Here is a 24288-nt window from a genome sequence, read left to right on the forward strand (position 1 = left end):
TCTCGACGAGCAAAGGCTGCCGTGAGACGATGTGGACTCGAAGAGTTTCATCACCCTTCATACTCGCCAGATCTGGCACCAAGTGATTATCAACTGTTTCCTAAACTGAAAGAGCACCGATGTGGAAAAGTGCTATGACGACAACGATGATCCCAAAGCTGCCGTGAATGGGTCTTTCGGGGTGGCTTAAGAAAACTTCTTCCTGAATGGAATTGAAAATCTTCACTATCGATATGAGAAGTGTATTGAAAAGCAGGGAGATTATGTTGAAAACTAAATTTTTTGTTGGTTTTGTTTGTTTGGCTTAGAACTTCCTGACCAGCCTTCGTAAATATCACCTATTACACGCCAGGAATAGTATTATTTTTAATGATCCCATTATCAAGTCTTGTCTTTGAATTAAAATAAACCCAAAGAAGCCTAGACCACAACACCCCTAAGGCCGTGTCTAAATATATTTTAAGAATTTTGTATTGATGGCTTAATAAACTCGTTAAGAATTGTTTGTGTTTCAAATAGCTATTCATAAACGATTCAAAGCATCAGATGGAAATGTGCCCTTTTCGATCAACGTACTCAGCGGACATTTTGCAAGTTCTGTTTATCTAGTTTCCCGATAATGACAATGCCATGACAATAATATTTCTAGTCCACAGAAGAAAATATGTTCAGCTAGTTAATACCTTCTGCATGCATCATTTGTTTGAATGTTTCAACATGTGTACCAATTGTTGCCACTGCTGCATGTGATCATATCGTTCTCATATAATGCCATTACCTCATAACGCATTACATAAAGAAGGTTGCAGGTAGGTTAAACCATTATGATGACGTCACGCTATTGTTGTTGCAACTGATTCTAAGACAGGCTTTCTGAACGTGTAGTTTAACAAGTAAAGTTGACGCAATAACATGTCATTATGATAAATTAATGATAAATTATGGATGAAATCTCCCGAATCTGTTGATGCCGGGAGAAAATCAACTCGCCCCTTCTGCTGCCGGAATCTCCATACTTAACTATATATAAGCCAGTTGAACCCTAGGATGAGTGAGTGAATGAATGAGTTTAACACTTTGGTGAAATCCATCAGCACGGCTATTGTGCTGACAAACCAAGGATCATAAAGGTTCGACTTAATTCGAGACCCACGAGATGCAGATCCTGGCACGGAAAAGGGACGCAACTATACAACGTCGTGCGGCGCTTTAGACATCACTAACGTTGAACAAATAGACTTTTCGTTCAATTGTTCGCCCCTTTACGACTTTTACCTTTCTCAGATCTAAATTTCCCCGGTTTTACCGTTTTGCTTTTATTGAACATACTTCGTATATTGTAATACGACAAGGGGTGTGATTGGGTGAAAATAATACATTTTTGTGCTGAAAATGATCCAAAATTATAAGAAAATGAATGTCACAAATTCGCATTGATATTAGTTAAAAAACGACAAAAAGACCTTTTCATGAGATTGCACCTCCTTCTATTTTGCACTTGATATTGGATAGTCTGGATATTAACTATACGAGTTTCTGGTACATTACCAAAGGATAAACAAAGGCTCACACACTGAATGAAACATTTGCATCGGTCACACTCAATAATCTTTAACAGAAATAGCTACAAGTGGGTTATTTCTGTATCTACCTTTATAACCATGTTTGGCAAGAGTGAAACTATATATGTCGTACTTAGTAAAGCCAGCGCATGCTACTACTCAGATCTGTGATGTCTCAGAGGGTTGTGTCTGCCGTCACTATTATCAACATACACATTATACTTAATATATTCGATCTGGCTCTCGCGGGAGGGCTATTTTGAAAGTCCATACCGTTGATAAAGACTGTTCCGAGCGAGTCTTTAAAGGGTTTTTCTGTATTAAGGGTACTTGAAAACAAGGTGAAGCGTTGATATCATGGTCGAGATGTCAAAGTTGTGTTATCGATGTTTTGTGATATATATACGAGAATGCATAGATGTACATAATTAATGTCTTTGGATAGCTATGCCCCAAGACTCCTCTTCGAAAACCGATTCCTGGATGCTAGCGGCAACACATTGAAATAACACACTTGGCGGAAGCGTTTGACTTTTGCTTGAGGCTAGGCCGTGCCGACACGAGCTCTCAAAAAGTATGCCCTATTAATACATACGCCATAGCGATAGAGGACATTATGCAAATCAAACTAATTTATTCACCCTGTGAACGTTACTTTTTACTTCCCCAATGTATTGATTTTTTGCTACGTGAACCTTAGCAACGTGCAATATAGCCTTGCCATGTAGAATAATGCCATCGACTGTTAAAAACGTTGTCTTCATTAATGATTCATGTTTATCAAATTAAATTACTATTGTTACATACAGAACATGTGGTAACAGGTTGTCACAAATAGAACACGTGGTAACGGATTGTCACTTATGGAACACGTGAAACGGATTGTCATATATAGAACACTTGGTAAAGGATTGTCACACATAGAACAAGTGGTAACGGATTATCACATGGTGTTACCATGGTGACACCTCGGCACCGCCACCACCACGAGGACTCCCTTTTTACTTACTACATTGTGGCTATATACACAGGCGATGTGTTGGTTTGTTTGCTGTTTAACGCCGCACTCAGCGATACTCCAGCTCTATGACGGCGGTCTGTAAATAATCGAATCTGGACCAGACAATCCAGTTGGAATACGATGACATGCATCAACCAAGTTAGCCAGCCTGACCACCCGATCCCGTTAGTTGCCTCTTACGACAAGCATAGTCCCCTTTTACAGCAAGCATGGGTTGCTGAAGACCTATTCCACCCCGGATCTTCACGGGTCTTCATTGGTATAGAAGTAAAGACTTTTTACTATATCTTCACGGGTGTTAACACATGGTAACGGATTGTTATATAAAGACCATGTGGTAACGGATTGTCACGTACAGTAAACGTGGTAACGGATTGTCACCTGAAGAACACGTGGTTATGGATTGACCCATTTAGAACACATGGTTATGGATTGTCACATATAGAACACGTGGTAACGGACTGTCACATATGGGACACTAGGTTACGGATTGTCCCATGTAGAACACGTGGTTATGGGTTGTCACATACAGAACACGTGGTTACGGATTGTCCCATGTAGAACACGTGGTTATGGATTGTCCCATTTAGAACACATGGTTATGGATTGTCACATACAGAACACGCGGTAACGGATTGTCCCATGTAGAACACGTGGTTATGGATTGTCCCATTTAGAACACATGGTTATGGATTGTCACATATAGAACACGTGGTAACGGACTGTCACATACAGAACACGAAGTAACGCATTGTCACATGCAGAACATGCACGTGGTAAAGGATTGTCAAACATAGAACAAGTGGTAAAGGATTGTCACACATAGAACACGTGGTAACGGACTGTCACATACAGAACACGTGGTTATGGATTGTCACATATAGAACACGTGGTAACGGACTGTCACATACAGAACACGAAGTAACGCATTGTCACATGCAGAACACGTGGTAAAGGATTGTCAAACATAGAACAAGTGGTAAAGGATTGTCACACATAGAACACGTGGTAAAGGATTGTCACATACAGCACACGAAGTAACGCATTGTCACATACAGAACACGTGGTAACGGATTGTCACTTATAGAACACTTGAAACGGATTGTCACATATAGAACAAGTAGTAACGGATTGTCACATATAGAACACATGGTAACGGATTGTCACTTATAGAACACTTGAAACGGATTGTCACATATAGAACAAGTAGTAACGGATTGTTACAAATAGAACACGTGGTAAAGGATTGTCACACATAGAACAAGTGGTAACGGATTGTCACATATAGAACACGTGGTAACGCATTTCCACTAATAGAACACGTGAAACGGATTGTCACATATAGAACATATGGTAAAGGATTGTCACACATAGAACACGTGGTAACGGATTGTCACATACAGAGCATGTGGTAACGGATTACTGTTCCTCTTGTGATGCATTATTCAGTAGTACTGGAGCGAGGAACGTCGGGGTTCGGTCGGGGATCCCCGACCGTGTCACATCAAAAGACGTATAAAAATAGTACTTATTGTCTGGCACATTAGGGAAAACCAAGGGCTGGTCGGCTAGGAGTCAGTATACTGTGTCTGTGTGGGTTATCCATGTAAAACTGCAGCATGGTGTCTCAGTGGGATAGCTATAAAAGAGCAATTATCTTGAGTGAGTGAGTGAGTTTGGTTTTACGCCACTTTTAGCAATATTCCAGCAATATCACGGCGGGGGACACCAGAAATGGGCTTCACACATTGTACTCATGTCGGGATTCGAACCCGGGTCTTCGGCGTGACGAGCGAACGCTTTAACCACTAGGCTACCCGACCGCCCCCAATTATCTTGAACGAGACGTTACAACCCATTTCACCTCACCTTCTTCTGCAGCAAGGAAGTGACCTCTAGCTTAGTTATATGATGATAAAATGTTTACATAACCATGTGCAACTGTATACACAATGGAAATTATGAACATATACAGTAAACTACGGTTATAACGAACTCGAAGGGACCACTAATTTAAGTTCGTTATAACCGTATACAGCATATATACAGCAAATGGACGGGACCAAAAAATCAGATCCTTTTATCCGTCTGTTCGTTATAAGCGTGTTCGTTATAAACGTGGTTAACTGTATACTTATAAACAACGAACTAAAATACGTGGTTCCTTTGAGTTCGTTATAACCGTAGTTTCCTGTACTTCATTTCTACACTACATTACGTTACATTATACTAACTACAAAATGTCATAGCCAGAACCTGCTGAAACGGATTCCATTGGGCATAAAAGTGATGACACCGGGTGTTCGTCAAAAGGGTAAGCACCTTCCGCCCTACCGGCAGCACCCGCAACGCACACAATTTGCATACAACTGTGTTTGTTTGTTACCTGATGCCACACAGCAGAACTCCTGCCACATGAAGGCGGCTTGTTCATGTTTATACTACTGATAAGAGGCATCGAGATGCTATTGCATGCGAGAAACATGGTAACCATGCGCCTAAGAAACATAAATCATGCTGCATGTAAGATTATTACCTAATGGTTATGATGCACTCAATGAGCACCACGTTATATACTGCATGAGGATAGTCACTCATTGAAGGATTACAAATACAGAAGAAGCAAATATCATGCTGTATGCAGACATAAAAGGAATGGATATTTTTAATACAAAAAGCAATATATTGAGACTGTGATCTGTGATTCAAAGTTTGAAATGTAAGAATTATACTCAAAATGATATTTAAAGATGGCTGACTTTTTTGTACATTTCTAGAGATTTGTTTGCTGGTGAGCAAACATCAACTGTGCCGGACGCCTTTTCGAGTTTTTTACAAGATGATGGTACCAATGGTGATTTCACTAAAGATATTACAGAGCATATTCTCAATAAGGAAGATAATTTAGGGATGTCAACTTCTTTATTATGAGGAACACAACGCTTCGGTGTATATACCTACTCCTTCATCAGGTGAATGAATACAATGAGGCAGCATTCATTCAACTGATGAAGAAGAATGTGACATCCATAAATTCCCTTCCTTACCTTATGTGTATCACGTCTAAATACCTTTCTAATATTTGATATTCTCACTATTCCTATAACAAAAGACGAAATATTAATTTGCTTTCATCATATAAAATGTAACAAATCTCCAGGAATAGATGACACCATTTCTGAATAATTTATACATCCGGCTGATCTACTTGTCCCATACCTAGAATCGTTATTTAATTAGGAGATGGATATTTCGTTTTGTAAGATTTGCGTGATGTTATGCTGAATGGATGTACGGAAATCTCATTTGAACACGACGCTGTTGTAAGCAATACGTCTCCCCCTGCTTACCTTCGACAAGATGCTTGATATGGGGTGCCGCGAAACCGATCACTGGTTTCGAGGTACTCCAATAATGATGGTTCATTATACCAAACATGTGGTCACATGTTCAAGTCCATTATCAGAAAAAAACCAAAAAAACAACAACAGGAAACATCACAAATTCAATTCTTTATCACAGTTCCTCAACTCAGTTGTAATTTGTAGTTATGCGAATCTAAAAGATACAAATAATCAAAATTAGAAAAGACCCTGTCCAAGACGTCAAACATGTGCGAGATTTTAGACATGCAGCTTAGCTGGGATGGAAAAAGTTGTTTACTGTTACAGTGGAATTGCATATGTGAAAGAGACCATGGGAATTAGCATAAGAATTAACTTGGAAGTTATTCACGGGACAGCGGACAGTGGCAGAATATTTCTATCTTGGACAAGTGCCAAATTACGTTCGTTAGCGAACTCGAACCCCCGTTCATCTGTGGATACACGGAAGGAAAAGAAGTTAATTCTCTTTGGTTTTCTTTACCAGGACGGGCGATACCGAGTGTAAGGTCGAACCACACTTTACGAAGCAAGCCAGGGGTTTCAGTATCAAAACTTTCACGAATTTCTTTTATAATCAATCTCGGGGATAGGAGCATGATGTGTTGTCTGGTCAGGGCCATCGCGCTTAAGTGTGTACGAGACAAGGGTTTAATGTTTGAATGCAAATAAGGCGTGCGCCAAGGATGTGTATTGAGTCCGGGCTTTTTGCTTTTTCTTGAATAAATTAATATCAGAAATCTATAACATTTGTACAAACGGTATTCAATTACATTCATATGTTGTTCGACATTCTTTAATTATTTGCAGATGATATTACCATGTTCTCAAGCACAGCTTGTGACTTAAAAATTGCAAAAGCAAATTGTCTTAGAATATAAATTGTCTATGTCTTAGAAAATTACTGTGATAAATGGAAACTCACTGTTAAAAAATAAAGCTATTGTATTATTGTATTCAAACCTGCCAAATGCCAAATGGTTCTTCAAAGGTGAAACTTTGAATGTAATTTGGGTGTTTATTTCATTAATAATTAAAATTGGTCTATTCATGCAAGAGAAGCATCAATCCAGGCCAAAAAGATTTTATTTGGTATACTGAAGAATATACAAATCCTTGTTGAAATAATTTTTAAGTCATTCTTTAAGATTTTCTATGTTATGTACAAAAACTCCAAGGTCAGAACGATCGATTATGTAAAATTGTAATAACCAAAGATATAGAGGATAAATAATTAAACATCACTTATTATATCATGGGTAGGATTCTCGGCAGGATAAAGCCAACGGATAAAAACGATATCCGTTGGGGTCATATGCGGATAGAGATGCAAATATCAAAGGTCAAGTAGGGACTACTTTCAGTGTTTATAAACAAACATGGCTTCGCCCTTGTCATTCGGCAATCGAGTCAGAATTAACCATCGGGAATCTGGATAAACTAAAGGGATCTTTGCTATCATTATCAAAAGAACAGTCTAATATACTGAAAATTAGTGTCCAACTGTGACGTAGCTAAGGCATTTTATAAGTTTTAGCAACTTTGGAGAGATAAATTTCGAAACAATTTTGCGAGGGCACTAGGCATAGCCAAGCGGGATCAGTAGCCATATCTTTGCTTGTCAACCTCTGCGGCTTGACACCTTTTCCACAAATTAAAATAGTTGGATTTGGACGAAATATGTTTGAATCGTCACCTTGTTTCGTTTTGTCGCTGTGTGTACATCTGACTGCACTTAACGTTATGACAGGACAGGCCGACTGTCAACAACGTCTGAACGTGGCCGTGACGTGTCAAAGACTAGGGTTAGAGTAGCTTCCCTTTGACAAAGGGCAGTTACTCTAGCGGACAGACCGATGGATTGCCACGAAAGGCAATTAAAAACAATTGTTGTTTTGCGTATATGTTGCGTCGCCACTGTATAAGAAACAGATTTCAGTTGGAACTATATTGGCTACTGTCACTGTCCGACTGACACATCACTTACCTTGTGACGTAATAATTATTAATACGCGCAATCCAGGAAAACTCGCAATGTTTCGGGAATGTTTGTGAGAGAGGGACAGTGATTTTTCAAGCACAGAATTAAAGAATGGCATTATATGATAAAGAGGTTATCACGTTTGTGTGTTGGGGATGGTAAATATCCTCTATTGGCAATAAACACTATGTATTTAGCTCGCTTGGGCTTGCTAAATACAATGTTTATTACTAATGCAGGATATTTACCATCCTCAAACACACTCGCGTGATAACCTCTATTTATAACTTGTATGTCTATTGTACTTCACTGTGAGAAAAACATATATTCCTGTAAACTCCTTTAATGATCCAATATTGTAAAAAACCGACAATTCCGACATATTCCGAGTCTAGATACATTAATAATGCAAAACTTTGCCATGTATTTTTACCACGCACTGTTATATGAACCAAATTTGCAAATGATTGTCTGCAACAACTCTCTCATATGCCCATTGCTCATTGCAAGAATCCTAACCTCACCTGCAAGAAAGAAGTATTCCATTTGGCTACAATGCAAAAAAAACACAGAAGTCTATTGGCTATACTGAACACATTATACTGTATGTGAGAAGCAGTATATTTTGTAATATATTGCGAGAAGCGTCCTACTTTGACATATTGTTTATAAGAAGTCTCTGTTTGGAAATATTGTATAAAGTAGCATCCTACTTGGAAATACTGCATGTCATAAGCATCATGTTTGGAAGTACTGCATGTCATAAGCATCATGTTTGGAAATACTGCATGTCATAAGCATCATGTTTGGAAGTACTGCATGTCATAAGCATCATGTTTGGAAATACTGCATGTCATAAGCATCATGTTTGGAAGTACTGCATGTCATAAGCATCATGTTTGGAAATACTGCATGTCATAAGCATCATGTTTGGAAATACTACATGTCATAAGCATCATGTTCGGAAGTACTGCATGTCATAAGCATCATGTTTTGAAATACTGCATGTCATAAGCCTCCTGTTTGGAAATACTACATGTCATAAGCATCATGTTTGGAAATACTGCATGTCATAAGCCTCCTGTTTGGAAATACTACATGTCATAAGCCTCCTGTTTGGAAATACTGCATGTCATAAGCCTCTTGTTTGGAAATACTACATGTCATAAGCCTCCTGTTTGGAAATACTGCATGTCATAAGCCTCCTGTTTGGAAGTACTGCATGTCATAAGCATCATGTTTGGAAATACTGCATGTCATAAGCATCATGTTTGGAAATACTACATGTCATAAGCATCATGTTTGGAAATACTACATGTCATAAGCCTCCTGTTTGGAAATACTGCATGTCATAAGCCTCCTGTTTGGAAATACTGCATGTCATAAGCATCATGTTTGGAAATACTACATGTCATAAGCATCATGTTTGGAAGTACTGCATGTCATAAGCATCATGTTTGGAAATACTACATGTCATAAGCATCATGTTTGGAAATACTGCATGTCATAAGCCTCCTGTTTGGAAATACTACATGTCATAAGCCTCCTGTTTGGAAATACTACATGTCATAAGCATCATGTTTGGAAATACTACATGTCATAAGCATCATGTTTGGAAATACTGCATGTCATAAGCATCATGTTTGGAAATACTGCATGTCATAAGCATCATGTTTGGAAATATACTGCATGTCATAAGCATCATGTTTGGAAATACTGCATGTCATAAGCATCATGTTTGGAAATACTGCATGTCATAAGCATCATGTTTGGAAATACTGCATGTCATAAGCATCATGTTTGGAAATACTGCATGTCATAAGCATCATGTTTGGAAATACTGCATATCATAAGCATCCTATTTGGAAATACTGCATGTCATAAGCCTCCTGTTTTGAAATACTGCATGTCATAAGCATCATGTTTGGAAGTATTGTATAGGGTAGCATCCTATTTGGAAATACTGCATGTCATAAGCCTCCTGTTTGGAAATACTACATGTCATAAGCCTCCTGTTTTGAAATACTACATTTCATAAGCCTCCTGTTTGGAAATACTACATGTCATAAGCCTCCTGTTTGGAAATACTACATGTCATAAGCATCATGTTTGGAAATACTGCATGTCATAAGCATCATGTTTGGAAATACTACATGTCATAAGCATCATGTTTGGATTTACTGCATGTCATAAGCATCATGTTTGGAAATACTGCATGTCATAAGCATCATGTTTGGAAATACTGCATGTCATAAGCATCATGTTTGGAAATACTGCATGTCATAAGCATCATGTTTGGAAATACTGCATGTCATAAGCATCATGTTTGGAAATACTGCATGTCATAAGCATCATGTTTGGAAATATTGTATAAAGTAGCATCCTATTTGGAAATACTGCATGTCATAAGCCTCCTGTTTTGAAATACTGCATGTCATAAGCCTCCTGTTTTGAAATACTGCATGTCATAAGCATCATGTTTGGAAGTATTGTATAGGGTAGCATCCTATTTGGAAATACTGCATGTCATAAGCCTCCTGTTTTGAAATACTGCATGTCATAAGCATCATGTTTGGAAATATTGTATAAAATAGCATCCTATTTGGAAATACTGCATGTCATAAGCCTCCTGTTTTGAAATACTGCATGTCATAAGCATCATGTTTGGAAATATTGTATAAAATAGCATCCTATTTGGAAATACTGCATGTACGAAAAATTCCATATAGGATGAGGAATACTAAAAATATCTTCAGTAATTGCTTCAAGAAGTTATTTTTATTTAAAAAATACCAAGATTGTTTTTTTTATGAACATTTAAGGGTCACTTAATATATTCTTATTATTCTATTCTAGTTGTGATTATTGAACTTCAGGTAGAATATTGACAACGTCAGTTTATAACATGAATACACGTTAATTTAGTAACCTGGTTAAGCGCTTGTCACGTCGAAAACTCGGGTTCGAATCCTGGCTCAGGATTCGTGTAATATGGCAGGTATGGGTCTCGTGGGACACTGGTCTATGTTCAGCATGCTTACTCTAGCGTGGATATTCCGCTGTAACGGTCATATGGGACACTGGTCTATGTTCAGCATGCTTACTCTAGCGTGGATATTCCGCTGTAAGGGTCTCGTGGGACACTGGTCTATGTTCAGCATGCTTACTCTAGCGTGGATATTCCGCTGTAACGGTCATATGGGACACTGGTCTATGTTCAGCATGCTTACTCTAGCGTGGATATTCCGCTGTAAGGGTCTCATGGGACACTGGTCTATGTTCAGCATGCTTACTCTAGCGTGGATATTCCGCTGTAACGGTCATATGGGACACTGGTCTATGTTCAGCATGCTTACTCTAGCGTGGATATTCCGCTGTAAGGGTCTCATGGGACACTGGTCTATGTTCAGCATGCTTACTCTAGCGTGGATATTCCGCTGTAACGGTCACATGGGACACTGGTCTATGTTCAGCATGCTTACTCTAGCGTGGATATTCCGCTGTAAGGGTCTCATGGGACACTGGTCTATGTTCAGCATACTAACTCTAGCGTGGATATTTCGCTGTAAGGGTCTCATGGGACACTGGTCTATGTTCAGCATACAAATTCTAGCGTGGATATTCGGCTGTAACGGTCACAGGGGACACTGGTCTATGTTCAGCATGCAAACTCTAGCGTGGATATTCCGCTGTAAGGGTCTCATGGGACACTGGTCTATGTTCAGCATGCTTACTCTAGCGTGGATATTCCGCTGTAACGGTCACATGGGACACTGGTCTATGTTCAGCATGCTTACTCTAGCGTGGATATTCCGCTGTAACGGTCACATGGGACACTGGTCTATGTTCAGCATGCAAACTCTAGCGTGGATATTCCGCTGTAAGGGTCTCATGGGACACTGGTCTATGTTCAGCATGCTTACTCTAGCTTGGATATTCCGCTGTAACGGTCACATCGGACACTGGTCTATGTTCAGCATGCTTACTCTAGCGTGGATATTCCGCTGTAAGGGTCTCATGGGACACTGGTCTATGTTCAGCATGCAAACTCTAGCGTGGATATTCCGCTGTAAGGGTCTCATGGGACACTGATCTGTGTTCACATGCAAACTCTAGCGTCGATATTCCGCTGTAACGCGTGGATGATCTGCTGTAAGGGTCTAATGAAGTCTATATGGCAAATTGAAGTTCTTTTTATTTAGTTGGCGTGGTATGTTATGTCTACCTCTTTGAAGGGAAAACTATCCGCACTACAAACAAGGAACCGGTACAAAACAATGTTTGTTATCACACTGTGTTCTAGATTTAGCACAAACAGAAAACATGGTGAAAACCGGATACTCCTTTTTCTACTCGCCATTGTCTCAGAAAATCAATCCCCCGATTGGATCTACAGCCAATAACACCAAGCGATGTCCGCCAATAGTATGTGTCCCGGATGTTAACAACTGTAATGAATTAGGTTCAACTTGGCACAACGTGTTGAAACTGTGGTGAATGTGTTGCTCACCTATGACAACAAGTTGTCAAGTATTGACAAAACAACTCAAAACACGACTGGCTGCTGCCTGCCGTTTTCAGAATATATATAAGTAGAACTAGGTAATGATAATAGGCATTACTATGGAGACTAAAACAGTCCTTACTATAACTCAAGTTATAGACAGATAAATGACATTTGTAAGGAGCCTATTGACCTCAAATTAGGAAAATACTCAAAAACAAGACTTCAACGATTCATCATCATGAGTTCGCCGCAGGTCTTATATTTTTGGTATTGATCACGAAGTCAGTCTGTTATCTTCGCGGGCACAAAGCTCATTAATCGATTCAATTAAAAGCTTCAATTCATGCAATCGGAAGGCTGTAATCTTTTCTTAAATTTAAAGATGTTATGTTGAACATGAATATGCAGTTTATATCAGTACATGAGAATGTGCACATGCTTTTTTAGATGCTACAAGAGTTTATTAATCAACTTAACCTCCAATGTATCGATTCATGCAAATGAAAGACTGTTGGGTTTTTTTATCTTTCAAGATGTACGGTTTTTGCGTATCCTGCACCGCCGATGACACCCTAAAGACAAGTCAGTGTTTCACCTGACATTATTTTGTCACTGATGCGACACATGTCTACCAAAACATCTTTTTAAAGCCTTACTGAGGTCAAAGTTTCGTATGAAATCTTCGCAGAAAGAGCATGCTCGATTGTACTTCAAACGTAGTGTATGTAGTCACCCAAGGCTTTAACTGATGGAATATTGCTCATAAAGAGAAAGTTGACCATTCGAAAGTTGAAGTCAACCCTCTTGTCATACAGTCTACTGGGTAGTTTGTGTCGTTCTGAATCATTATGCAATGATCTAAACATGAAACAGATGAGGCTGTTTCGATGGTCTTTTTTATTTCCTAGTTCAGATGGTTAATTCCGTGGAAGAGGATGGGCTATATATCTAACGATATCAGATAATCGATATAAGTTAATTTTTGCCTAAATGCCTCAACGACTTTGAATCCAATAAGTGACTAGTGGCACCAGTACAAAACGTATGTCCGATGCCATTCCCTAGTTTGACATGTACCATTATGTTCCCGTATTATTTTGTTGGTGAACAGTTGACTTGCCCTTGCATGTGGTTTAGACCGGTGTCTTCGGGGGACAGGATTCGCTCACCCTCTCGCTAACACCTGGCATCATCACTACTCGACAGTGATCACATGCTCATGATATGGTGAATGGCCCCATGACAATGGTAAGGGTTTTGTCACTATTATGATTATTATTTAGTTATTAAAATACGAAATGCAGCAAAGAGGGTTTGGGTGATCCTGGCACACTAAGGCTGATTAGGCTCGTCATCAGCTCTGGGCCCTTGCCCCCTCTACACGCAGGCCAGACAGCGAATGGGACTTCTCCCAGGAAGCGATGCCTAGTCGAACCCACCCAGAACTTTTCGGAGAATGTGATGCCTCCCAAACACTGCGGCCTTCTGCATTCTGCATTGACAGAAGGGCTGTATTCCTAGCAGCAAACCGGGTACTCTCCCAATGACAGTCAACAGATTGGGAGGTACCAAAACTAAGTCAGCGAGAACAATGGGAAGTTTGAAATCTTGGTTCTTGGGATGCAAGCGTGACATTTCGAAAGCGAGGTCTGCATATTTGCCATGTGTTTTCCTGAATCTTGTCATTGCGTTTCTGTCCCACATCCCTGGCTCGAAATCTGTCGAATAATGACAAATATATGTTTTGAAAAATACAATTCTATCACGAAGAGCCTCCACAGTATACAGCCTCTACACTGAAACCTTGGTCGACGCTAGTGATGCCTCTTTACCTGGGGCAGGGGCCAGACAAGGTCTCATTGGCAAACGGAAAAGAAGAACCGTCCAGCCATGAGAACCCTGTGAACCTAATGAATACCTTTTGAGGTAATTCTTTTGAACCACGATACGGTGTGACACATTTGAATAGGTTTCCTGTAATTCATTTTCTCTATTTACGTTTGTTGCAATATTGTTATCTCAAACACAACTTCCTGTAACATGATAATTCGAACAATAACATGTTTTCCCAAACAATTTGACATTACAAATAACGCAAGGAAATGAAAATAAACCGGATGTTATTAAATCCGTTTAATTCAATATTAATTTTGTCAAATGATATCAACTGCAATTTTCCAAGCAACACGATGTCTATATGCAATTTCTACGGAAATCGATTCCTACGCAAAGCTCACTGCCTCTAATACAGCTAATTATACTTGACATTTTATACTGTCACATTATTATTCATACAAGTCATTACAAGCGCCAGAGAAGAATACTGCAGCAGATGTTTTAGATAAAGGTTTGATCAGTGTTTTAGCTACGTGTCGCACTCTTTCTCATAGTTTAATAATACAAAAAATGCAGTAAAGTAAAATTAATGCCAAAACTAAGTTGATCAGCAGCTGCTAGTGTGGCTGTTGTGGTGAATTGCTGTTGAGGACGTGTACCATTTTGTGCTTGCCAGTTCCTATTATGAGCAAAGTAGAAATAGATTCATTCCACAATATTACCAGAAACATCATCCTCGTCAGAACTTATTGGAACTAATGTCCACCACGATACATTCAACAGTCAAAGGTCTTGCTTTGTATCGGAAAGACATATATGTAAATTACATTAAAAGATATGTTAGGTATTATGTATTACATTACAAATCATTGAATAACTGCACATCAATAGCGTAAGATCCACAACTATATTATGTATGAGTGTATACTCTGGGCCACGAGGCGTCCAGTACTTTAATAATGAATCTTGAAGCTCTTCAAGCACACAATGGTTGCCGTGTTCCCCTGAACAATGAGGACGACGGCAGGGGGATTAGAACTATCGTGTATCGTTGGTATGTCAATTTCACCTGCTATTGATACCGTATGTGAGTGAGTAAGTGAGTGAGTATGGTTTTACGCCGCTTTTAGCAATATTCCAGCAATATCACGGCGGGGGACACCAGAAATGGGCTTCACACATTGTACCCATGTCGGGAATCGAACCCGGGTCTTCGGCGTGACGAGCGAACGTTTTAACCACTAGGCTACCCGACCGCCCCGATACCGTATGCACTCAGCATGAGTCATGTATGGCCATATGTGATGAAGTGTTGAATGTTGAAACATACTGCTGCCAGAGCCGGATACAGCGAAGTTGGCTAGAGCTAAAGTCGGCTAAAGCTAAAAGTCGGCTACAGCTAAAAGTCTGCTTTAATACTGCATTTGCACTAACGATAATCGGAAAGTAATTAATTTCGGATATAAGTCTATTGAAGTTTGGTTGTTTGTTTGGTGTTTTACGCCGCACCCATCACTTACTTCTACATCAACGTGACAGCGGCCTGTAAATAATCCAGTGATTGAAGACTGAAACAAGAAGAAGAGTGTCAAGAATGTACCTCTGTACTTTTCTAGACTGACGGTCAACTGTTGGTCTCAATAGTGAAGGATATTCACATCGCCTGTTGGAACCGTGAAGATCCGGGGTAGAATAGATCTTCAGAAACCCATGCTTGTCGTAAAAGGCGACTATGCTAATCGTAAGAGGCGACTAACGGGATCGGGTGGTCAGGCCCGCTGACTTGGTTGATGCATGTCATCGTATCCCAATTGCGTGAATCGATGCTCATGATGTCAATCACTGGATTGTCTGGTTCAGACTCGATTATTTACAGACCGCCGTCATATAGCTGGAATATTGCTGAGTGCGGCCTTAAATAACAAACAGACAAACACATCGCCTGTTTGTATAGCCAAAGTGTAGTTAGTAAAAAGGGAGTCCTCGTGGTGTTGGCGGTGCCGAGGTGTCACCATGGTAACAGAGGACGCAATCAGGTCAAACCAGGTGGTATGAACGTAATAGACACTGAGGCAGTTGATTGGTTGTTATAGAAACTATTTAAAGTTATTTCTCACATTGAATCAAACCCATTAGCTTGCCATCGCATATACATTGTGTTCTAGGAACCTAATGATTCGCATGTCATACGGCAATAACGGCCTTCCTAACCTGCTCGCTATAACACAGTGTACTTTAAAGGGTTGTTTTTTGTGGCATGAGGTAGAGTAAGGTATTTGTCTGTGGGTGGTCCCGACATGCTATTTTGTGAAAATGAATTTCAAATGACAATAGTAATGATTTCCAATATCCTCCAGCCTGATCTAGACAGATGGAGGCTGACTCTCAGCTTGTGACTAACTGGAAGTAGACAAAATGGAGGCGTCGGTGTCATGTTAAAATGTCTGTCTGGGTTGTGTGGGGAAAAAACGCTCGTTTTATACATCGATCGTGGATGCACACCACTGCTCTTCAATACAGATTCATAAGCTGGATGGAAGGAAAGTGCTTGCTTTGTAAGATATTGATTTTGTCTTTATTTTAAGGGCAGTTAGAAACCTGGTACTGGCGTTCTCAAGCACTCTGCTAACGCGCCAATCTTTGGAACCTCTGTCATTTTCATGAAGATTACCTACATTCTATTTACCACAATCCATAGATATAAATAATATACTACAGACGTCTGCGTGAATTTGAAGTTTGGGGCTCCAATCTTCAAAGGAACTGTTACGCGGGGTGACAGAAAAGATACTGCTGTCAATACCGGACATAATGCATCAACGAGAAAGGGAGATTAACTAAGTCTGTTCAAGTTTGTTTTCGTGTCGATTTCCACTGCATGCATCATTATTATATCAATGTGGAGGCGACCTGTAATTATCCAGTCTGGACTAGACAATCCAGTGATCGAAGCAGTCGCCTGGAGGACAGAGTTTGCCTTCTTCGGAGGAGGAGACGTTGGCGTGTCCACTGCTTTGGGTGTTGTTAAGTCTCTGGCTGGTAGTGGTGAACCCAAGACGCACCCATCGTTACAATAGCTAAACAAATTACCTGGGTCTGCTTGAAAACGTCTGAAGTTCCCGCTGAACATGATTTTCCTCCGGTTCAAATCTTGCGATTTAGAGGACCAAGGAGGGCCATGTATTTACGTTGCGGTTGCCATGGAATGCTGCTGTTACACGTGTTGTGTGCGGTATACCATTGTCGTGTGTAAAAGGAAGTTAGCATGGTTCATATTGGTAACAACGTGCGACTATAGGGTTTCGCACAACAGTTTTCGGCCGTTAAGTTGCCTTGCGCTTGAACCAGTGTGGGAGATTGAAGCCTATATCATTACGCTTCCACCGCAGGTATGTCGACCTCGCGTATGCAGCTGGCGGGGAACGTTCATGGTTGACCGTCTGAGAAATGCTTTATGTGGGCTGGTCGGGCCAGATACCCTTGACAATCGGGGCAGACCGGGCTCGGCCTGACATCTGTCACGTGACATACCATGCTGATGGTTCCATTCGTGACCAACTTGTCCCATTCCCGGACAAGCCGAATGTAGACTCGTGCCCCTCTCGAAGGTTTCCATGTTGGCGTATGAACACGAGAACTACTTCAAGCAAGGAGGATAACTCTTCATAATAATGTAATATTGATGTAGACGTTTTAGCAGCGCTCGCTTATTCCCGTTGTCAAAGTATTGAACCTCTCTTATGCAAATACTAGTATATTCTTTTGTACAAAAGCACATTTGGCAAGGCATTCTCAGCCGTTCATCTTTTATTTGCAAATTATTAAATATTAAATTAGATATTAAAATTGGATGAAGAAAACTGACAAGACGAAGGCGGTTTTCAGATTTAAGTAATTTCAACATTGAATTTCTCAGACATATTCAAATAAGCGTGGCAAATTTGAAATTGTCTTTTTAATGCTTGAAACAACATTTTTAAAACTTATTTGTTTCATGACTGAATCTGTCCTTTCATGGACAGCGTTAACAAATAGTACACACATTTTATAGGAATTAATTTCAATAAAATTGTAAAGGAATGCCATTTCCACCATGTCTAAGAGATGGTTAGAAGTACTTATAAGCACATACCAGCAACACAGTAAGACCATGTTAGTATTCAAACCCCGTGGGGATTCCCAAGTAGCGCTATGCTGTCGTTAGAGGCGTCTTAATTGGTGGGGTGGTCAGATTCGTTAACTTGTTTGACTGATGCCATCGTTCCTTGCCCGCTCGGATCGTAGCTTTCAATATCAATTACACGCTTGCCTGGTGATGTCTCCGAGCAGCCGTCATATAGGTGGAATATTGCTAAGTACGGCATTAAACAACAAACAACTTTCATATGCAACGTTCGTTAAAATTTAAGGTGCTTAAAAAGGAAGAATTTCAATCATATCAACGATTGTAAAGACATGTAAATTAGTACGAATTATGTGCTAGATATAACATCAATATCTTTAACTGTTTAAATTGTGTAGAAGTAACACACTAGTCTCTTACAGGTGAGGTCAACCAGAATACATACACTTCAAAAAAAGAAACGCAACGCCAGATTTGTGCGAGGTAGGAAAATACATTTATACGAGGAACCGTGCAAGGTATTGAACCAAATTCTTGTGGAGAGAACATTTGGTGATTGTAGTAACCTCAGTTATCGATACACAGGGAAAGTACAAGGTGACTCAATATGACGAGTCAATAAACGGTTTCGTAGGTTTGGTCGGAGATTCTGCACAGTCCGGGTGTTTGGGATGCGATTGAGGTGGCTGTGGTCGCCCTTTCACGTGGGTGGCGCATTCGGATGTAGCGATCTTGGGCGGCAGTGGTTTATTCTTGGTCGTCCTGACCTTGGACGATCACGTGTTGACCCATGCTGTTAAAACAGATTCCGAAGCCTCGTGATGGTGCTGAGCGCTACATTGAAAACCCTGGCTACAGCTGATCCCCTGCCTGCAAGCGGCCTATGACGTGTTTTTTTCACTTCTGTTAATCTTGGCATGTTGTTGAACTGTCACTGTTCGATTGACTCAGATGCCAGGCAATAAAAACACCATTTAGGTCATTTAAAACCCATAATATTTATTACATTATTTTTTTTATTAACAAATATACGTGTTCGGTTCCAAATTCAATATAGGTCGATTAAATCTCAAGCTAACCCAGCTCCACATCGAGAATAAAGTATGTTTATCTCCTAAATAACGTCAACAGGCAATAACTGATGTAGTGTGGTTATTCAAGTGTGAAGTTTAGATTCATTTCGCACGAAGGATCGAATTGACTGTCCCGACGTGTCTGCGGCATGGAAGAACTTCCACTGTTACGTTTGTCATGGCTTGGAACAGTACTTCCCCTGGGTAGAAGACAGATCGTAGACGGATATTTTGTTGCCACACGGGAAATCCACCACCAATTGATCCTTGCACGGCGGAATATAGACACAACTCTGCACACTCATAAATGACGGAGAACATTGCGAACGAAAGATTGAGACTCGTGTCATTAATTTGACACAATCAATGTTGATTTTAGGATTGAAGTTGTATTTGTTGACGTTCATCAGCTGATGAAGACAGTGCTTCACGTGAGCAAATTCCATGATGCGCGAACAAATACAACTTCAATCCTTATATTGACAGATACATAAATCATAACAAAACAACCCATTAAACATCAAACTTTAATTATTTATAGCGAACTATATCAACGCGGAGAGTCGTGACGTCATCCGTTCTAAACATTCCATTTGGAGTGACATCCCTTTGTTTTACAAACGGCAGAAAATGGCGGATACCGCAATGTCATTTGCTTGAAATACAAGTTGCACCCAGTAATGTTAGCGCTTGAACTGGAAAGAAATCCAAGGCTCATGCTGAAAATGCATACATATTAACGTTCTGTGAAATTTTGGTGTGTGTTTGAGTCATACTACGGCTGCTGATGACGGGGATTACCGCTTGAGGCGGCGCAGTTGGATTTACTGAGGCACGATAGTGTGGAGCTCGGTGATTTCTTTTGGTGAGTCGAGCATTCTCTTTCATAGCTTCGAACGGACGCTTCATTTCGGTGACCCTACATATACATGATCTGTCTGACTTGAAAGCATGCATCATTCATAGCCTGAATCGATGTCGCTCTCATTTTTCCCTAATTATTTTTAATGTTTTTAGACATTGAGGAATTTCCCTAAAGTAGTTCCGTATGTCTCCGCGCGATTGACAAAGTAATCACGTGACATACTGACGTTCATCGGGAAATGAACGACAGTCAGCTTGGTAGTTGTAAGATAAAGGGTTAACTGTGACGTCATACACATGTACGTAAGTGATGACGTAACCCGCATGTACCAAACCGGATGACGTAGTAAACGATTCTTAGAACCCGCCATGCTTGTTGTACAATCTATTACATGGTGTCAGACGTGAACACGGAAAACTGGGCCGAATGGAGCAGTTACGAGCACCAAATGAACTGAGTTTTGAAGGCAATCTAGCCGAGAACTGGAAACGATGGCGGGAGGAGAATCAGCCGTGCAGGTATTCAAAGCTAGAGTGCACACAAAAGGGAATTGGGTACAAGATAGTGTTCCAAGTTGTCAAAGACGACAGACCTAGCATTCTGGGAAAGAAAACATGTACAAAAATGAACTTGGTGCAACGCATACATGCAGTTGAGAGACCTGTGTTTCCAAGTCCAGAGGTGAATAAAGATATTCTGGGAGAATTTCAAGAACTATTCAACGGACTGGGATGTATGCCTGGAGAACATCACATCGAACTTTTGGATGATGTTACACCTGATGTTACAAGAAAAGTGCAAGCAGCAATAATGGGTAAAGTAAAAACTGAGCTCAACCGAATGGAGAAGCTTGGTGTCGTTGTCAAACAGACATAACCAACCAGCTGGGTGAACAGCATGGTTACTGTAGTCAAACCACACAAGACGCGCATATGTATAGATCCTAAAGATCTAAACAGGGCTGTGAAAAGAGAACACTATCCCATGAGAACAGTGGAAGAAATCATGCCACACTTACCTGGTGCTAAAATATTCACTGTTCTGGATGCTGAGTCCGGGTTCTGGCAGATCAAACTGGATCAAGAAAGCTCCAAACTGTGCACCTTCAACACACCATATGGTAGGTATCGCTTCACAAGACTACCTTTCGGAGTTAAATCAGCTCCAGAGGTATTCCAGCGAACAATGTCTCAGCTACTAGAGGGCCTTACTGGTGCAGAATGCATCGTTGATGATGTGCTAGTGTGGGGTATAGATGTACCGCAACATGATGAGAGACTGTATGCAGTCCTGAATAGGATACAGTCAAGTGGTCTGAAACTAAACAGATCAAAGTGCAAGTTAAGAATGACAGAAGTGTCATATGTTGGACATCTTCTGACAAAGGATGGACTAAAACCAGACCCTGAAAAGGTAAAGGCTATTAGAGAAATGCCAGAGCCGGAAAACAAACATGACTTGATGAGATTCCTGGGCATGATTCGATACTTAGGAAAATTCATAGCAAATCTCTCCAGTGAAACTGCGCCACTGAGAGAATTTATGTCAAAAGACATTGCATGGCACTGGGAAGAACCCCAGAGAAAATGCTTCAAGAATTTGAAGACACTCCCGTACTTCAGTACTTCGATGTCACTCCTCAACCAGTAACATTGTCAGTTGATGCCAGTTCCGACAGGAAGGACTAGGAGCAATGCTCATACAAGCTGAAAAGCCAGTTGCGTTTGCATCACGATCACTAACAAGTGCACAGAAGAGATATGCATAGATCGAGAAGGAGATGCTGGGAATCCTGCATGGGTGTGAGAAATTCCATCAATATATATATGGAAAACCTGTCCTCGTAGAAACAGACCACAAGCCCCTTGAAGCAATCTTTCGAAAACCATTGTGCCAGGCTCCACACAGATTGCAAAGAATGTTGCTCCGTCTGCAGAAATATGATCGACAGGTTACTTACCGACCAGGTAAAGAACTTATCGTTGCTGATGCTCTAAGCAGAACATATCTCCCAGCTGATGACAATTAGTTCGATGAGACAGAGTTTGATGTGAACTTTATATCACAACTACCCTTGACTTCATCTAGAGTGGAGACATTCAAGTTGGCCACAGCAGATGACCCACAACTACCGCAATTGAAATCTGTCATTCTCATTGGTTGGTCGTTGGACAGGAAAGATGTTCCAGCTTGTGTACAAGACTTCTGGAATATTCGTGACGAACTGGCTGTAGTTGGGGATCTAGTCTTCAAGGGAAACAAACTAGTTGTTCCAAGGGCACTGCAAGCAGAAATGCTAGAGAAAATTCATGAAGCACACCTAGGAATAACGAAATGCAAGCAACGAGCAAGAGATGTACTCTTCTGGATTGGAATGAACAAACATATCGAAGATTTTGTATCACAGTGTACAATCTGCAATGAAAACAAAAAGAGCAGGGGCGGTCGGGTAGCCTAGTGGTTAAAGCCATCGCTCGTCACGCCGAAGAATCGGGTTCGATTCCCGACATAGGTACAATGTGTTAAGCCCATTTCTGGTGTTCCCCGCCGTGATATTGCTGGAATATTGCTAAAATATTGCTAAAAGCGGCGTAAAACCATACTCACTAACTCACTCACTCACTCACTCACTCACAAAAAGAGCAACACAAAAGAGCCACTGAAAAGCCATGACATACCAGAAAGACCATGGGCTAAAGTTGGTGCGGACTTGTTTGTATACAAAAACAGTGACTACCTGTTGTATGTGGACTGTTTTTCAAAGTACCCAGAAATTGTGAAACTTACTGACTGGTCAAGCAAAACTACTATCACAGCACTGAAGTCAGTCTTTGCTAGACACGGAATACCAGATGAAATCATGACAGACAATGGTCCACAATTTTCAAGTACTGAGTTTCGCAGATTTTCACAGGCATGGGAATTCACCCATAGACATCAAGCCCAACGTATCCACAATCGAATGGTCAAGCTGAAAGATCAGTACAGACTGTCAAGATGATGTTGAGGCAAGAGGCAGAGGCAAGTGGAAGAGATGTTTACTTGTCCCTGCTTGAGTACAGAAATACACCAGTGGACAAAGTGAACTTGTCGCCAGCACAGATGCTGATGGGCCGGCGCCTGAAGAGCCGCTCGCCTGTGTCAAAAGCACTCCTCCAACCACAAGCACAAGATCACTCCCTTCTTCAAAGACAACTTGAATACAGGCAAGATCTACAAAAGTACTGCTATGACAACGGGAGCGGAGAGTGGACATTATGTCAGAGTACAGGAGAAGAGCGGGTGGAATCCTGCTGTTGTGACAGCAGTCGACCCTTCACCAGGATCATACAAGGTGACAACTAACAGTGGCAAAGCATACAGATGAAATCAGAACAACAGCGGAAGACTTTGGCAACATGAAGGACAAGCAAGAAATCACTAAAACAAGCAAGATAACACTAAAACAGTAAAATCTGAAACCCAAGACAGTCCAAAAGAAAATGCCATGGAAAACACAAAGCCAGTAACGACCGGTTCTGGTAGACCTGTCAACATTCCCAGAAGATATCAAGATTGAACTGTTTATGTTCTCAGTTACCAGTTCAACATTCTATGTTCATGGACTTTAAAGTGTTAAATTTAGTTAATTTCACTTTCTGAAGAGGGGATATGTAGGATAAAGGGTTAACTCTATCGTCAACAGTGACGTCATGTTTATGGACACTAAAGTGTTAAATTTCGTTTGTTTTCACTTTCAGAGGAAGGGAGATGTAAGATAAAGGGTTAACTGTGACGTCATACATATGTACGTAAGTGATGACGTAACACGCATGTACCAAACCGGATGACGTAGTAAACGATTCTAAGAACCCGCCATGCTTGTTGTTCAATGTATTACAGTAGTGTTCATCTAGGCGAGGCCACCCGCTACTGTCAATCTATATTAATATCCCCG

At 40.6% G+C, this 24288-nt stretch overlaps 1 protein-coding gene across 1 annotated transcript; it reads left to right on the forward strand.

The window, feature by feature from the left end:
- Positions 1-21248: 21248 nt before the first annotated feature.
- Positions 21249-23447, forward strand: LOC125384460 (uncharacterized protein K02A2.6-like). The gene is made up of 3 exons (XM_048403788.1): positions 21249-21764; positions 22381-22800; positions 23116-23447. Exons 1-3 carry the CDS (start codon positions 21249-21251, stop codon positions 23350-23352), a joined length of 1173 nt encoding a protein of 390 aa, XP_048259745.1. The 3' UTR covers positions 23353-23447.
- Positions 23448-24288: the final 841 nt, after the last annotated feature.

This window comes from Haliotis rufescens, unplaced genomic scaffold (assembly GCF_023055435.1).
Source record: "Haliotis rufescens isolate VD_foot unplaced genomic scaffold, xgHalRufe1.0.p SCAF_1, whole genome shotgun sequence".
NCBI classification, from domain to species: Eukaryota; Metazoa; Mollusca; class Gastropoda; order Lepetellida; family Haliotidae; genus Haliotis; species Haliotis rufescens.

Excerpts from the sequence above, each read along its gene's own strand:
- LOC125384460 (XM_048403788.1), top strand. The coding sequence starts at position 21,249 with ATGGTTACTGTAGTCAAACCACACAAGACGCGCATATGTATAGATCCT. Across the intron at positions 21,765-22,380 it reads TAAAACCAGACCCTGAAAAG|TTCGATGAGACAGAGTTTGA; the intron begins GTAAAGGCTATT and ends GATGACAATTAG. Across the intron at positions 22,801-23,115 it reads AAAAGAGCAGGGGCGGTCGG|TACCCAGAAATTGTGAAACT; the intron begins GTAGCCTAGTGG and ends TGTTTTTCAAAG.